The following is a 17,375-nucleotide window of genomic DNA, read 5'->3' as shown; positions in this document are numbered from 1 at the left end:
GCTGGGTTCTTATCAGGGCTTGAAGTTCATCCAACTTGTTAGCTAACGATCTCACGTTGCCCATGATGATGGATGGCAGAGATGGTTTGAACTTCCTCCTTCTCGCTCTCCTCTTTGCTCCTGCTCTGGATCCACGATGCCTCCTTTTCAATTCCTCTGGGATTTCTGGCTTCAGTTGTTGTATTATTTCTGCTTCTGCAATGTTAATCAGCTGCACCCTGTTGTAAACCACCCTGTTGCTATGGTTACACATCATAACAAAAGAGTACAATATAAAAAGTATTGGAAAAAATCAATCCAGCTGCACAGCATCAAAGTTGTCCAAAAAAAAACTATTTTCCAAGGAACAACAAGAATGAAATTTGAAAAAAGAAAATAAATTTTAACGAGAGGTACAGAGCTACTCCAACGTGCTGCCACTCTGAGTCGGCGCTATTCTAGAATCTAGGTTTTAGAATCTAGGTTTTAGAGCAACATTTGCTGCAATCAAAACGACATCTTTGTCAGGCATGTCCCTGCTTATTTCAGCAAGACAATGCTGAGCCACATTGTGCACGTGTTACAACAGCGTGGTTTGTAGTAAAAGAGTGCAGGTACTAAACTGGCCTGCCTGCAGACCAGACCTGTCTCCTACTGAAAATATGTAACACATTATAAAGCATAAAATACGACAACGGAAACTACGGACTGTTGAGCAACTGAAGATGTACATCAAGCAAGAATGGGAAAAAAAAATCCACCTACAAAGTTTCAACAATTAGTGTCCTCAGTTTACAAACGCTTATTGAGTGTTAAAAGGAAAGGTGATGGGACACAGTGGTAGACATGCCCCTGTCCCAGTTTTTTTGGAATGTGTTGCAGGCATCAAATTCAAAATGATTGAATATTTGCAAAAATAACAGTAAAGTTTATCTGTTTGAACATTGCCTTGGTAATGCTCTCTCCTCACACTTGATGCTGAGTTTTGCAATTGGCTTTGAATTGGCCATGTAGGGTTGTTTCTAGCTAGAAAGTTGGTGATGGGGTGAAGTCACACAACTTTGGTATGGAAGGATCAAATACTTAGGGTTAAAACTCTGCTGCCACCAACTTTTAAGCAACCTCGGTTGTGTAATGAACGAGAGACATTGAAATGATGCCATGCCAGCTAGGGCGTCACCAGGATTAACAACTTTGGCATAAGATGTTGTGGAACCAGGAAATTATGATGGGAGGGCTACTGGAAGAAGACATTAATGGATGAAAGCAGATAACCTAATATATATGTATATACAGAGTATCTTAGTAAATGACCTTTTTTTTAATCAAGTCTGTAGTGTAATTAATGTTACGGTGTTATTGCAAGATTAGAGGACCTAAAAGGGAGTTATGGTGGCTAGAACAACATTGGAACACATGTTAATAAATAGGCATTAAACAAAATAACGGACTGTTTATTTAAACACACCAATGTCAAACTTCTCCAGCTTGTTGTAGTTGTAAAAATAAGATATCATGACAAATGTCCGAACATCTAGTCATATGACTCAAGTGTTTGTTCAGACAAGCGTGTTCATCAACTCCATAACAAATCTTATCAGGACAATAAGTCACAATAAGAAACCAAAGGGCCTACTGTGTAATGATGATCAGTGCTGTTGATAGGAAGGCCATTCTTTTTCCAGATGACATTTGGCTCTGGGTGTCCAATTGGAGGAGCACAGTTTAAAACAGCAACCTCCCCTTCTGCCACTTCCACATCACTGGGTTCCGCACCAAACTCCTCCTGCAACGCTGCACAGACACAAAACTGGTGTTAAGTGTAGCTGGATCAAAATTACAGAGTCCTGTCAGACCAGACACCATGAACAAAATGAAACATCGGAAGACAGGTATTTTAATCAGAAGAGTTGAAATGAAATATTTGACATGCAACCAAATTCTTGTTTTTATCTAGTGCTCCACATATATAAAACATGCGCTCATACATTTACTCACAATGCAGAATTTATTATTATTATCCCATGTTTGAAGAACTAGCTAACTATCCAGAGAAGGACTCAAAGCTCTAGTAAAGAAGTGTATTAACACATAACTGTGTTTTCCCTTTATTCACCATAGTCTTGGAAGTGTCACTGTAGGAATGATTAGTAGCAGTAAAGCAACCTTTTTTGGTCTTCCTGTGGGCCCACCACCTGCTGGAGGGGTCAAACAGGTCAGGTAGGGTGTGCTATAGTGGGGGCCTTGGCACTCTGACCTTAGCTTACCTAAGCTGGTTCTTGGGACTTGGAATTGCACCACTCTGTTGGGGAAAGAGCCTGAGCTTGTGCACAAGGTTAAGAGATACTGACTAGATATAATCAGGCTCTCCTCAAGGAGATGGATATGACTCAAGTGTTTGTTCAGACAAGCGTGTTCATCAACTCCATAACAAATCTTATCAGGACAAAAAGTCACAATAAGAAACCAAAGGGCCTACTGTGTAATGATGATCAGTGCTTTTGATGGGAAGGCCATTATTTTTCCAGATGACATTTGGCTGTGGGTGTCCAATTGGAGGAGGACAGTTGCTTTACTGCTACTAATCATTCTCAAGGAGAGCCTGATTATATGGCTTATATGTGGCCTCCACCTGCCTGTATGACCTCCCTACAACGCCTGGGCATGCTCCTGATGAGGTGGTGGATGGTCTCCTGAGGGATCTCCTCCCAGACCTGGACTAAAGCATCTGCCAACTCCTGGACAGTCTGTGGTGCAACATGACATTGGTGGATGGAGCGAGACATGATTTCCCAGATGTTCTCAATCGGATTCAGGTCTGGGGAATGAGCGGGCCAGTCCATAGCTTCAATGCCTTCATCTTGCAGGAACTGCTGACACACTCCAGCATCATGAGGTCTAGCATTGTCCTGCATGAGGAGGAACCCAGGGCCAACCCCTCCAGCATATGGTCTCACAAGCGGTCTGAGGATCTCATCTCTGTACCTAATGGCAGTCATGCTACCTCTGGCGAGCACATGGAGGGCTGTGCGGCCCTCCAAAGAAATGCCACCCCACACCATTACTGACCCACTGCCAAACTGGTCATGCTGAAGGATGTTGCAGGCAGCAGNAGATGCAGGTGAGGCTGAAGCAGGTCTTCCAGTCTGAATTTACGCCTAGGCTTCATATACTATATATGCCAGCATCACTTCTTTAGTTTTATATTTTTTTTGAATTACTTCACAGAAATTTCCCCACCATTTACCTTTGATAATTTCAATTATTAATGCATAAATATTACTCTGTAGGAATAAATAAATCCAATCCAGAAAGCCGTGTACCTGTCTGTCTGTTTAATGTTACTCAGTTAAAATAAAATAAAAATCCTCCTGTTTTAGGTGGATGACGGTGCAGGAGGCATTTGTTTCTCTGATTTAATTGTTAGACAGGACTGTTTTCACAAGACACAACCTCAACCCCCGGGAGACAACAAAGGCAACAACTATGTGCACAAAAAATAAAAAATAGAATAAATATTAAACAGCATATAGTCTATCTTTTTTCACAAAAAAATGTAACAGAAATTGTAACATTTGTGTGGCTGGCTATTGATTCAAGAAATGAAGGCCCACCATACTAATAGTTATGCTCAGGAGTCGCTACTGTTCTTAGCCCTTACATTTGAAGAACCATTTTTCAGAAATATGGAAAGTGTTTTTGCATAGTGTCATGTTGCATGGAACTGACGGAGAGGAACCCAGTGCGCAGACTCATTTTAAAGAAAAGAAACTAATTTATTAAACTAAAGAAACAAACGAAAACAAAAAGCTGACGTGGCAGCAACCAGACAAGAACTAAAATAAGATACATAAACAGAACAGAACTCAGAGGACAGGAACACGGAGCGAAGCAGCAGCAGCAACAACAACAACAAACAAACAAACAAACAAACAAACAAACAAACAAACAAACATCCAACTAACAACAAACAATGGACCAGTGAGGTATGGAAAGAGTGACCGGGTTTTTAACACTGAGGATAACGAGGTGAGTGGGAACAGGTGGAATGATTACAGAGTCAGGACAGGCGTAGATGGGTGTGGCTGATAGGCAAGTGAGTGACTGGGGGAGAGTGAAATGAAACATGAACATGAGACAAAAACAAAAGGCAAATACAACCAAATAACAGAATAGAAACAAAACAAAAAACCAAAGAACTAAAATAAAAATAAACAAAACCCAGAAAAAATCCAAATCACCACAGTGTCTTGCTAATTGCCAATAATTTCCACCTGTTGTCTATTCCTTTTGAACAACAGCATGTGAAATTGATTGCCAATCAGTGTTGCTTCCTAAGTGGACAGTTTGCTTTCACAGAAGTTTGATTTACTTGGAGTTATATTGTGTTGTTTAAGTGTTCCCTTTATTTTTTTTAAACAGTGTATATATAATACATAAAAAATAATTTTAAAAAAGTGTGTTCATATATGTGGGTGTGTATGTGCTAGTATGTCACCTGGTTAAAAGAGTTCCGTGAAAGAGTCCCCAGAACCAGAACCAAACATGGAAAAGCAACATTCAGCTTCTATGCACCACAAATCTGGAACAAACTTCCAGAAAACTGTAAAACAGCTGAAACACTGAGTTCCTTTAAATCAAGGCTAAAAGCCCACCTGTTTAGAGCTGCCTTTGAACCATAATAAATGGATGTGTAGTGGTATCTAATTTGGAGACTGTATGTTGTTGTTTTTGTATGTTGTTTTTATGACTTTTTAATTTTGTGTTCTTATGATGTAAAGCACTTTGAACTGTCATGTGCTGAAATGTGCTGTACAAATAAATTTGACTTGACTTAACAGTAGGACCGCTCAGTTCACTTTGAAAGGGAAAACCTCACAGGTGGAGTATGGCATGCATTAAAAATTATGCCTCTATTATTTTCAATTATGACCAATATTACTCTATGAGAAGTTTGACTCAATAACCTGGTGTTCCATTTGATAATTGTGTAGAGTTCACACAGATAAATAAGGAAATGCTTGAACTCACTGAAAATGATGGTCATTAAACTATGCCAATCCTGAATCAACAGGTTTTATATTGATAATATAGTCAATGCACTGAGTTGTAACTGTCCCTAGTATTCCAAGAAAAAGTTGTAATCCTCTTGAAAATGGAAAAGTTTTTGTCTGACTCTTAACTTGTCACAAGCATTGTTATAATGACTTTAGCAGGATAACAGTCATCGTTACAAGCATCATTTCCAAGCTAGAGTTCTTCAGATCCATCCCTACCAATTCACATGTGTTTTATAATCTTTTTGAATGTTTGAGCTCAGTATAATTGTGCCATATCCATCTAAAAACAAACCTGGTAAACCAAAGAGGTTTAGTTTAGCATGTTCACCATTAGCAAGTTACCAAGAACAATGTCATATTAAATCCACAATTATTTTTTACCAGCTGTCACTTTATCTCTAGGTTGAGATTTAAATCCTCTTCATTCATAGACTCCCTATTCCTGACCAGTGCTCAGTTCTGTCCTGCTGCTGATAGGCTAACTGTCTGACAAGCAAGTTAAATAACCATTCAGCTCTTGACATATAAAATGAGGTTTAGGTTGGGCAAGGAGAATGTTACCCAGCTGCACAACAATTCTTTCCATTAACAAAAAAGCTAACATTTGAGCATTTTTCCAAACTCAACATACACTGCATATTGAGTTGCAGAGAAATGTCTAACAAATGCAAAAGAAAAATTGTGACTTGGTCAAAGGCATCAACCTATGTGTGTTGGTATCACAAAAAAGTTCAAACTTAAAAAATAATAAAGTCCATGCACACCTAGTTGGTACAGAATAGAGAAATTACTTTAGATGTTTTTATAGAATGATGAAAGATAATGTGCTCATTCACCAGAATTTTGTTTTCCATGAACTATTTACTCAAAAACATTTAAATTAAACTTCACAAAGTACAACCACATGAGCCCATCTCACCTGCAATATAGAGCGATGCGTTGTGGCTGACAGCCATGCCAGCAGAGTTCCTGGCAATGCAGACATAGACACCTTCATGTGACTGACCACGCCAGCTCCCTCCCACATTAACAAAGAAAAGGTTCCCCTCTGACAGAATTATGGGTTGAAGATGTCTGTCTCCCTTCCTCGTCTCCAGGAGCTGACCATTGTGCAGCCACTCAATAGTTGGCTTTGGGTTGCCATCCACCCGGCAGGACAATGTGGCAGGATTCCCAACTTTCACCACCACATCAGATGGGTGGTGGAGTATTCGGGGCGGCATGTTATCTGCCCAGACCCAGACACCTGAAAAGGACAAAGTAGTATTGCACACTTCAAACATATATGTGACAGCAAAGAAAGCATACAAAGTCTTGGTTGTACAATCAGATCTCGAAGAAAAAGCAACTAAGCATAAATTCATTAGAAAGAGTAATGCTCAAGTGTTTAGCTCTAATGGAAGGTACTGAAATGTATTTATTACTTTTAGGTTGGACTATTTTAATTTTTTATCATGGACAGAAAAACTTTAAAACGTTCTGGTGAGAGTTACAAGAAACGATCATATTTCTCCAGTTTTAGCTTCTCTTAATTGGCTCCCTATAAAATTCAGAACTGAACTTAAAATTATGCTTCTAAGCTCTCAACAACCAAAATCCATCTTATAATACAGACCTTATTGTTCTATATTTGTCTAACTTTGCTCTCAGACTGCAGGTTTATTTGTGATTCCTAGAGTTTTCAAAAGTAGAACTGGAAGCAGAGCTTTTAGTTATAAGGGTTATAACCAGTGGCGGTTAGAGGGCGCCGCCCCACCACTCACATTACCTTGAATAAGACGTAAAAAAAAAAAAAATTAAATAGTAAAATAAAAATATTTTGAAATATATGCATACATATTTTTAGTTGTATAAGATAAATATTTTATAGTGAATGATAAGTAAAGTTGTTTCGTTCTTCGACGTTGTCTGATTGGTGACGTATTTCTGCTCCGGGGCGCAAAAATCTTTGTCCATAGACTCTCCTTAAAAGTTGTACATGCGCAGTAGCTCATCTTCAATACAAGAGATAGGACCGTTCAGGGCGCACCTCTCCTGAGCCCAGAGCTGAATGCAGCTGTGTTTACATTTCACCGCCTCCTGCCGCCGGAGCGTTGGACTCCCGCCGCCGGAGCGTTGGACTCCCGCCGCCGGAGGGTGGGACTCGCGCCGCGGGCTGACGTCACATCCGGCTGTCAGAAAGTTTGCCTGATTGAGTCGAGCTGCGGGTGAGCTGCTTTTTATTTAAAGACAGCAATAAGTTCATTACGTGACTAAGTTACATAAACAAGGTAATAAATAAGTTCATAGTTAATAATTAGTTTAAGAAAATTTATGCTAAAATCTGTTAGAATGTTTGGTTTTGAATTCTAATCAGAGTGAGGCATCCGATCTTCGTTATATTATATGTGCAGAATACATCATGTAGTGAGTGCTCTCATCATAAAACAAGCTTTGACGTGTTTTCTCTGGTAAAGTTTTATAATAAGGGAGAAAACAGGTCTTAAAAACGCTAAATGTGTTCTATAGACCTGTCTTTGTACGTACTGGTGTTCAGGAAGCACTTGTGCATTTATATGTACATTATAATGTTGCTTCTGTTGTTTTAATTCATGTAAATACACAGGTGTGATACCTTAGTATATGTTTTCGTCCAAAACATATAATAAGGTATCCCATAATAGACATATACCAAAACCTTTGGTATATGTCTATTTTGGATTTATAGCCCCCCCTGGAGAAAACTCCACCAGCTGCCACTGGTTACAACCAACTTCCAGTTTCTATTCGAGAGGCTGACGCTCTGGTTACGTTCACACTGCAACCCAATTCTAAATTTTTTTGCCCCTATGTGACACATATCTGATTTTTTCATGGCAGTGTGAATGTGACAAATCCGACCCAGGTCTTTTCAGTATGTGGTCCTGAATCTGACACTTATCTGATGTTTTTCAAAACGACCACAGTGTGAACGTTCATGTTGCATTTCATCCGACTTTTAGGTTGGATGAAAAGAGTGAGGTGCCTCGTGTCCCACAACTCTTTGCTCCAACTCTGCATCCAGTAAAAAGAATCCTCAATCTTCAGCTGTTCTTCTCTGGGCTCAGCTCTGAAGTCCAACCCCTCCCATCTGAGACATCTAAACCTGAGTGTCAACTACCTGCAGGATTTAGGAGTGAAGCAGCTGTGTGGTTTTCTGGAGAGTCCACAATGTAGACTGGAGACTCTAAGGTCAGACATGTTTATCACCCACCGCTGAAGGCTGAGTGATAATGTTTTGTTTGTGTTTTTGTGTGTGTGTGTGTTTGTTTGTCTTAACTGGTAAGAAATTATTTCCCAAATCAACTGATTTTATAGAAACTTTCAGGAAATAATCCCTGGATGTACATCTACACCTGATTAACTTTGGAGATTTCTCGAATCAAGATGGCTGCCACAGCTAATGGACCTTAGCTGGCTCAAAAATGGCTGAACCTCAGTGACTGACAATGAGGTCAAATTTAATTTGTTAGTAGCTGACAGTCATTAACAATCCAGACTCTAAGCCAGTGGTGTCCAGTCCTGGTCCTGGAGGGCCACCATCCTGCAGGTTTTAGATGTTTCTCTGCTTTGACACACCTGATTTCAATGAATGGCTGATTAACAGGCTTCTACATTAAATAAAGACCTGCTGAAGAGCAGAGAAACAACTAAAACCTGCAGGATGGTGGCCCTCCAGGACCAGGACTGGACACCACAGCTCTAAGAGCTAACAGATCATCTCAGATATCACATCAGACTGAGCAGAATGTTGTTTTCAGCAGAGTTTCTGCAGCACATTAAATAGCTTTAAAAGTCATGAAATGAATTTTGAAAAAATGATGGCTTTTATCTTTTCATCCTCTGCACAGAGGTAGCAGACACAGCTCTAAAAAAGGTCATTGTTAACATTTGCGCTCTTTTTCTTTTCCGTCTTCTTTGATCTTTTACCATTTGGATGCACAGTTGGCCCGATTGGACAGCAATTTCAAAATCAATACAAACATGCTAACACTCGCAGCATCCATATTTATCGTACTTTTGTAAACATGTGGAGTGTGAGGGTATATTTTCTTCTGCGCATGTGGGTCATTTCAGGAACTGGAGACTGTTCACACTGGAGTCTGATGGAGGTTGTGTTTAAAATGTAATGTGAACCACCACGCAAAAAAAAAGAAAAGAAAATTGGAAATTGGAAAAAATCAGAATTGAACATTTAGACCTGCTGGTGAACGTTGCCTCTGTCTACCTTTAAGACTAGGCTTAAGACTTTTCTTTTTGATAAATCCCACAATTAGGGTTGGCTTGAGATTCCTGAGCTATTCCTTAGAAAAAAATCAAGAATCTTCATTGTCATTATTCCGTATATCATTTGTTCTTTCCATTTTCATTAACTCCAATAAAGCTCACCAGCTTTTCCGCATAAACAAACCCACAGCAACTTCTGACCAATAACACAATAATAGTCGCAAACCCCTGTTCAGCCTGGGCCTTGTGTCACAAAGTTGCAGACGAAGCTGCTACAATAACAAAATGATGTAATTTTTGTTACGCAACCACGTAAATAAGAAACGACTTTGTGACTTCTCACTGAGTATGCAAACAACTCCAGGGTTCACACATACACAATGATAAAAGGAATACAGACTGCTGGGGGACAAACTGAGCTCAATTCCTCACTCACTGCTTTACCCTCTGTGTTCTTCATGTTTGTAGATGGAGTTATTGCTGCAATTAAGTTGTTTTTCTTTGTTTTTCTTCCTATAGAAACTACATCTGGACCAGAACTTCTGTGTTTGTCTGTGCTTCTTCCCTATCCTCTCAAGCCCCAGCTAGTGGAAGCAGATAGCAGATGGCTGCTCATCATAGGCCTGATTTCCCCCTGAGTTCTTCCTGTTAAAAGAGAGTTGTTTTATATACATACATATACACACACACACACTGCCTGGCCAAAAAAAAAGCCAAAAGTCACCGCCAAACAAAGGTTACACTCGAATATTTCGTTGGACCTCCTTCAGCTTTGATTACAGCACACATTCACTGTGGCGTTGTTTCGATAAGCTTCTGCATGTCACAAGATTTATTTCCATCCAGTGTTGCATTAATTTTTCACCAGGATCTTGCATTGATGATGGTAGAGTCTGACCGCTGCACAAAGCCTTCTCCAGCACATCCTAAAGACTCTCAATGGGGTTAAGGCCACAGGCTTGTACTGTAGGCACTAGGCATGATGGGTGCAACACTTCACCTGCCTCTCTTCTTACCCTGATGAGCCCATCACTCTGGAACAGGGTAAATCTGGACTCATCAGACCACATAACCATTGCATTCTTCCATTGCTCCAGAGTCCAAGCTTTATGCTCCGCAGCAAATTGAAGCCTTTTTTTCCAGTTAGCCTCACTGATTAGTGGTTTTCTTAAGGCTACACAGCTGTTTTCTCTGCTTGATACATGCCAATGATTTGACCCTTCTCAAACAGACTGACATCTTTTCTACGACCACAGGATGTGTCTTTCAACATGATTGTTTAAGAAATGAGAAGCAACTCATTGCACCAGTTGGGGTTAAATAACTTGTTGCCAGCTGAAACATAATCACCCATGCAGTAATTATCCAACAGGAGGCTCGTACCTATTTGCTTAGTTAAAGCCAGGTGGCAACTTTTTTTGGCCAGGTAGTGTATATCTTTCCATACAAAAATGCTACACCCAAGCAGCTGTCATCAGGACTATCCATCTCTGAGTTCTGGCAACACTACACTCATAGCAAACATAGTCATGCTGTGCTCCTTACAAACAATGGCTATTTGCAGCCACCTCCAGTGGAATGCCATTGTTTGAACATCCCATGAATTTGGGTGACCACACTGAAGGAAACAGGAAGACTGTGATCAGCTTCCTGAATTGAGAGGAAATAGAAGGCCTCAGGAACATCAGCTCAAACAAAAGTACACTGGAAGTCTCCCAATAAAGGCATATCCCCAACAAAACAATAGAGAACATTTTTGACTACTTTGCATAGGACCAACCAAAATTTACACAAACTCAAACTGCAGTCACAAATGCATTACCAAAAACTTGACTGGGGATAAACATTTCTAAATCATGCCACTCTCAGTTTATTGTACACTTTGAAAACCAATGTTCATTCATTTTTAAACTTTACATTACATGTTGTTATATCTGCCTTCACATTGTTATATTTTAGCCATTTTCAAGAGACATAGAACAGTAAGATTCTAGGAATCTTACCAAAAGTTAGGGAGATATGTGAAAGCTGCAAACATTAAAACTAAAAGTTTAAAGTATAACTAACGTTATAGTAGGGGTCTAAACTCCCCCAAACACATATTTCATAGAAAAATTCAATACTTTTCCAGACTCATGTTTCCAGAATAATCAATCAGTTTTTGGCATGTTTTTAACTTTTAACCTCCTCGGACCCTGCGACCACATATGTGGACATCATTTTTCTCATAGACTGCATTATAAAAGACTCATCAGGTCCCGATCAGCCCAAATAACTAAGCAAAGTTAAAAATGCATACCATGCTAGAGTTTGGGTCTTAGAAGGTTAAATACAACGTTTTGTTTCTTTTGTTTTTTTTAAAGAAGTTGTAGCTCATTTGAAATATTTGAATAGCTGAACTGTCAATATTAGAGCATAATGGTATAGATTCTCAGTCATCCAGGACATGGTAAATCAAAAAATGTTAAAAACAAACAAAAACAACCGAAATAGAAACTCCCTGAAGAATGTAAATGTGTTGAATAAAAGCTGAACCTCCAACATTAGTTGAATTATTTGAAGAAGAAAGAGCAGAAGATGAAACAATGGGCAGAAAAGGACATGAAAAATGCATTAGGCAACATAAGGACACATGACTAGACAAAAAGGACATATGACAACCAAAAGGAGGCGAAAAAGCTGCATAAAAAGACAAAATGATGCATGGGACAAAAGGAAGCACAAAAGACAAAATGGAAGCATAAAAAGACAAAAAGAAAGCCTAAGAAAACAAAAAGATTGTATTTTCATATAAAATGTTGCTCACTTTTAACAGCTTTTCCAATTTTTGTTGTTCCTCTAACTTATTTGTAAACACCCTATAAAGAGTCCATGCAGCTTCCTGTTTTCTGCACACAGTAAAAGCTTTCCGAAGCAGCCATGCTGAGTGGTTTGATGACAATAGACAGATGATAATCAAGGACAGTGCAGCAAAATGTCATTGTACTTTGTGCAATGACAAGAAAGCCTATCGTTTATGTATTACTGTTGCTTGGGATTGCTACAAGATTTTAGTCAAGGTGTGACTCCATTTAACAGTTTTTTCAGGGGCGGGGACAGATTGTGTCACTGTTGGTGCAATCGGTAGGAAAGGTAGCGGTTTTGGGGGAGAGGGTGGAAAAAAACATGTATAAAAAAATTACATATTTTACAACAAACAACCGGAGCTTAGCCTGGCGCCCCGCCAGGTTTATAATACACTGGGGGAAACCCTGTGTTATAAATATTTCCAAGTTTAAATTCTTCTTGGGATTATAACAACACAAACAAGGTTTTGTGTATTTGGATGAGCTAAGCTTATACTGTGACTTAACTGTACTTTGATTACATGGAACTCAGTAAATAATCCAATATGAAGAATAAATTGTATTAAATGACTACATGAGCTGAAATCTTTCAAATATTATCCATCCATTTTCTTTACCCACTTCTCCATTTTGGGTCACGGGGAGCTGGTGTCTATCCCCAGCAGTCACTGTGCAAGAGGCAGGGGACACCCTGAACAGGTCGCTGGTCCATCACAGGGACACATAGAGACAAACAACCGTTCACACCCAGGGATAATTTTAGAGTCATCAGTTAACCTAACATGCATGTTTTTGGTCTGTGGGAGGAAACCAGAGTACCCGGAGTAAACCCACGTGTGCACAGGGAGAACATGTAAACTCCACCCAGAAAGGCTGGGAAGTGATCCTGCAACCTTCTTGCTGGGAGGCAACAGCTCTAACCACTACACCGCTGTGCCACCCTAAAATATTATCCATTTAAATTAAATAGTTATCATAGAGACATATCATTTTTTCATTTAGGGGAATGAGTCATGATCAGTTCTGGTCATTTACAGGCATTTGGCAGGGTGCAAATGAGTACATGAACTGAAACTTTCTCTTTAAATTACATTTTTTGAGGAAGAAATCTGTCAGTCTGGCAAATAAAAAAGTCCATTTTAAGTTATTTTGCACTGTGCAAATTTTGAAAATTATAGCATAGGTAGTCCATGCTATAATTTTTAAAATATCACCTTTCTGAATAAATCAAAGTTAAATAAAGGCAAAAACATCTTTTCAATGTCAAGTATTATAAGTTTTATCATTGCATTCACATTTTGGACTGGTAAACATTCACATTAAGAGGGTTATGTTTGAAAATTCAAATATATGGACGTTTTTGTCATTAAAAGTACTCAAACATTAAAAACTGTATCATTAGTAATAACACAGGAAACTAGACAATCAAATTCAACAGATTCATTGCAAAAAAACTAATATATTTTTGTATATCATATGAAAAATATAATAATCAATAAATGATTTGATCATTTGTTAAGGTACATTCTTCCAAAAATGTTGCAAGTCACTCAAAACCAAAAACAAAAGATCTGTTTATTTCATACCATGAGGCTCTGGAAATGTTCTTTGAAAAGCCCCGAACAATACAATGCAGTGAGAAAAAAATCATCCATGTTATAGAACTTTTTATGTATTTATGTATTTAACTGCACCATGTTAAATTTTAAATTTGTCCAAACAAAAATTCTATGTCTTATAACTTCTTGTCTTAGATGGCGCTGCTGTGACAGAACAGGGCAGAAAAGACTGTTAGGTAGAAAAGCACAAGGAGAATGAGACTTAACGTCTTCAAAGTTACTGTAATAAAGGTTGTGTGTTTAACTGTCGGCTCCCATTTTATTGCAATCATCACAACAAAAATCTCCTTAACTTCCAGATTTCGTAGATATCTTAACTGTCATTAAGAACTTGTCTATAAACAAATAGTAACAAAACTCTATTACACAAAGTGTTAGAACAGAATTTTCTAACTAGCTGACTATTATATACTAGTGATGTGTTGGGAGACTGACTACAATTTTCTTGGCAACAAGTCTTTAGCTAATAAGGTATAAAAAATATGGGTTGGGTTTGTCTGCTTGTCACTAAGAAAATTTAATTATCATAAAAATAGCAGTTCACGATCTACTGCATGGTGTAGCCATGTGACAACAAACCCTTTTTTAGTAAATTTCTAATATTTAAAAAGGTTAAAACACTGATTGGCCTTGACATTGTAGGTGTGGCACAGTTTTAACCAATTAGATGCTTGGAATGCCTCACATAACAATAAAACCCACAACAATTACGAGTCATGTGTAGAACAGATTTTTCTCACTTTTTCTTACATTTACATCATTACATCATCATAAAAAATATTACAAGAATATATGATAAGCTATGACCTATTTGTACCACATGTATTTTGTCAGTTTAAATAAATGACCTAACTAATAAATGTACCCATCATACCCAGTAAATTGGTTATGTTGCCAAATGGCAACATTATGCAGTTATGGATCAGTCAGTAGAACCAGTGGTTAATTCTTCAATGTCTTTGTACAAAAACAGACAGACATATCTATCCCTCCTAATTATTCTTCCAAATTATGGTTTGGGGGGTGGAAGTACGCCTGGACAGGTCACTGAGCCATCGCAGAACAAGACACAAACTCCCTCCCAGGGACAATTTAATGTCCAATCAGCCTAAACGTGCATGTTTTTGTGTTTTTGTACTGTGGGAGGAAACTGGAGAACCAGGAGAGGTTCTATGGCACAGCTGAGAATTGTGCTCAGGTGACTATTCCACCTGACGAAAGTCATAGGGAGTTTAAAAAATAATAAATAAAAACTAATGTTAACATTATGTTATATGCATTTCACCTTGCACTGCATAAGAAATATGAATAAAGCGTTTCATGTAGCAATGCACCCAAAAATTCACCCTGAAAAATATTATTATTTTAAAACATGTTAATTCAAGTTCATTTTAAGTGAAAACAAAAAAAAACAAAACAAAAAAAAAAACACTACAAACACACACAAAAAAGACAAAACAAAAAAACTGACGCTGAAACAACAATGTGTGCAGTAAAAAGTAAAATTGTTATTTAAACTCATTACCATTGGTTGTGTTTTCATTTTATGCACATGTCAAGGTCAATTTTGCAGGGTTGTTTTTTCTTATTACAATTCTGCAACAAGAAATGTCGGCAATAAACGTGTATCATTATTCAGCTGCTTTCAAAGTTCTGGCGTACTTACCTGACAAAAGTCCAAACACCGCTGAAAATCCAGTTAATGTCACACAGTTTCTCATCTTCTGAACCTTTATGTCCCGATTAAACCAAGGCAGGTTCAATTCAATTTGAAAAACTGTACACTGCGAACCGAGTGTCGATGATGACAGTGAACGTCCCACTGTGCCTGAGGAGTAAACGCACCTCTGTTAACTGCTTCCTGTTGGAAGCCCTTTCAAAATAAATCACGTGTGGACTGAACGCATAGCTTAATAATCTAAAATAAGAGTTTATTTTTGAAAATTTACAAAACGGCACTATGTCATACAAAAAAAGTAAAATGTTTTTTTTTGTTCTCTCGGTCGTTGTTGTAGTTTAATTTGAAGGCATCAGTGTGAGGAGCTTCCGGTAGAGTTCTTTTAGCTCAAGGAAAAGTGGTCAAATATTATATCACTCACTTCTAACTTGTTGTGCTAAGTTTTCAAGGTCATGGTTTCAATTCAGTTAAATTAAAAAATACTTTGAGAATTGTTGAGTTACAGCGCTCCATTAGAAGAATGAAAGTAAAATGAAATGAAAATAAAAACAGTCAGGACTGAATACAGTAATTGACCAGACGTCCCCGATTTCTGTGGGACAGTCCTCATTTTGGACGACCTATACCTGGAATTGTCCCTGATTTTCACGTTTTATAAATGAGAAAACGTTGTGTGGACTGGTATTACGGTGGCCTGGTAGAAAGCGTGAGTGAGATGTTGCACACAACAACTTTTACACTTCTGCTAAAAGAAGGGCCAGACAAAGGCAGAGGAGAGCACAGGGAGCTGCTTACAGCTTTCTCTGATAAACATCTCAGTGGCTGTAGTCAGTCAGTGTCAGACAGAACAGAAGTGCTTAGTCTCTCTGCCATGGATGTCAAAACCAGATCAAGAGTATGATGAAGAGAACCAGTGTGTCTGTACATAATTTGGGTAAATTCAACTGACTCTATTAATTTTTTAAAGGCTATGAATAAGCTATCACTTTCAACATCTGCATGAATATTTAAATCCCCACTATTATGACTTTATCTGTATTTAATGATAAGTCAGACAAAAAGTCAGAGAATTTAGACCAAAAATGAGAATAAGAGACTGGTGCAAAATGTATAACACAACAATTAAAAGTGTTTTTTTCTGATTACCATTTTGGATGGGAAAGACTGAGGGTCAAAACTCAAAAAACTAATAACTGGTTTAGGATGTATCAATAATTCAGATACTCCACCACCCTGACCTGTTGTTGTAGGAACATGAACATTTTGATAAGTAGCAGGGCCTGATATATTTATACAAACTGTTGTAGACAGATCTAAAACAGGAGGACCATGCTTTCCTCGAAATGCACTTCAAGTATATACATAGTCTACAGTGTTTTCAGGACACCATCTGGACAACCAGCAGTTGAATGACGAAATGTGGCTAAACATATCATCATGGGTCAGGCTGGGGAGGGACCAGAGGAATCTACACAGTCCAATGTTGTTTTTGCAAAGTTACAACTCCCATAAAAACTCTGGCAGCAGCAGATCAATTTCTTGAGCCTGTTGGCATCTGCCATCCTCAGTCTGGTGCCCCAGAATGTCACAGCATGGAGACGAACACTGGCCACCACAGACTCATGAAAAGCATGTTCTTACAGATAGGAACAAAACACACAGCTGTCTCAGAAAATAGAGACAACTCTGTGCTTTCTTGTAGAGTGCAGCAGTGTTTTTAATCCAGTCCAGTTTATTGTAAGTGTGACAAGATATTTTTTAGTCCTCCACACTGACTCCTCTGATGAAAACAGGAGGCACAGGTGTCTTGGTCCTCCAAAAGTCTATTACTAGTTCCTTAGTTTTGATAACATTAGGCTGTAAGTGGATCTGGTCACACCATGCGATAAAGCTGTCCACCACAGCCCTGTATTATGCTCAGTCTTCATCTTTGATGCATACAGCTATG

The 17,375-nt window shown here is 38.5% G+C and overlaps 1 protein-coding gene across 2 annotated transcripts in view; it reads right to left on the bottom strand.

Moving 5' to 3' along the window:
• Positions 1-15,577, bottom strand: part of robo4 (roundabout, axon guidance receptor, homolog 4 (Drosophila)) — a 61,729-nt gene extending 46,152 nt beyond the window's left edge. For both annotated transcript variants that reach the window (XM_017440013.3, XM_037979197.1), the window contains exons 1-3: positions 15,416-15,577; positions 5,959-6,285; positions 1,616-1,773 (exon numbers count right to left, since the gene is read on the bottom strand). In XM_017440013.3, the coding sequence (XP_017295502.1) occupies positions 1,616-1,773; positions 5,959-6,285; positions 15,416-15,470 (540 nt within the window). In that variant the 5' untranslated portion in view covers positions 15,471-15,577. The remainder of the gene's footprint in view (positions 1-1,615; positions 1,774-5,958; positions 6,286-15,415) is intronic.
• Positions 15,578-17,375: the final 1,798 nt, after the last annotated feature.

Source organism: Kryptolebias marmoratus, linkage group LG13 (genome assembly GCF_001649575.2).
Source record: "Kryptolebias marmoratus isolate JLee-2015 linkage group LG13, ASM164957v2, whole genome shotgun sequence".
NCBI lineage: Eukaryota > Metazoa > Chordata > Actinopteri > Cyprinodontiformes > Rivulidae > Kryptolebias > Kryptolebias marmoratus.
The sequence above is the reverse complement of the archived record's forward strand: the minus strand, read 5'-3'. Positions and strand labels throughout refer to the sequence as shown.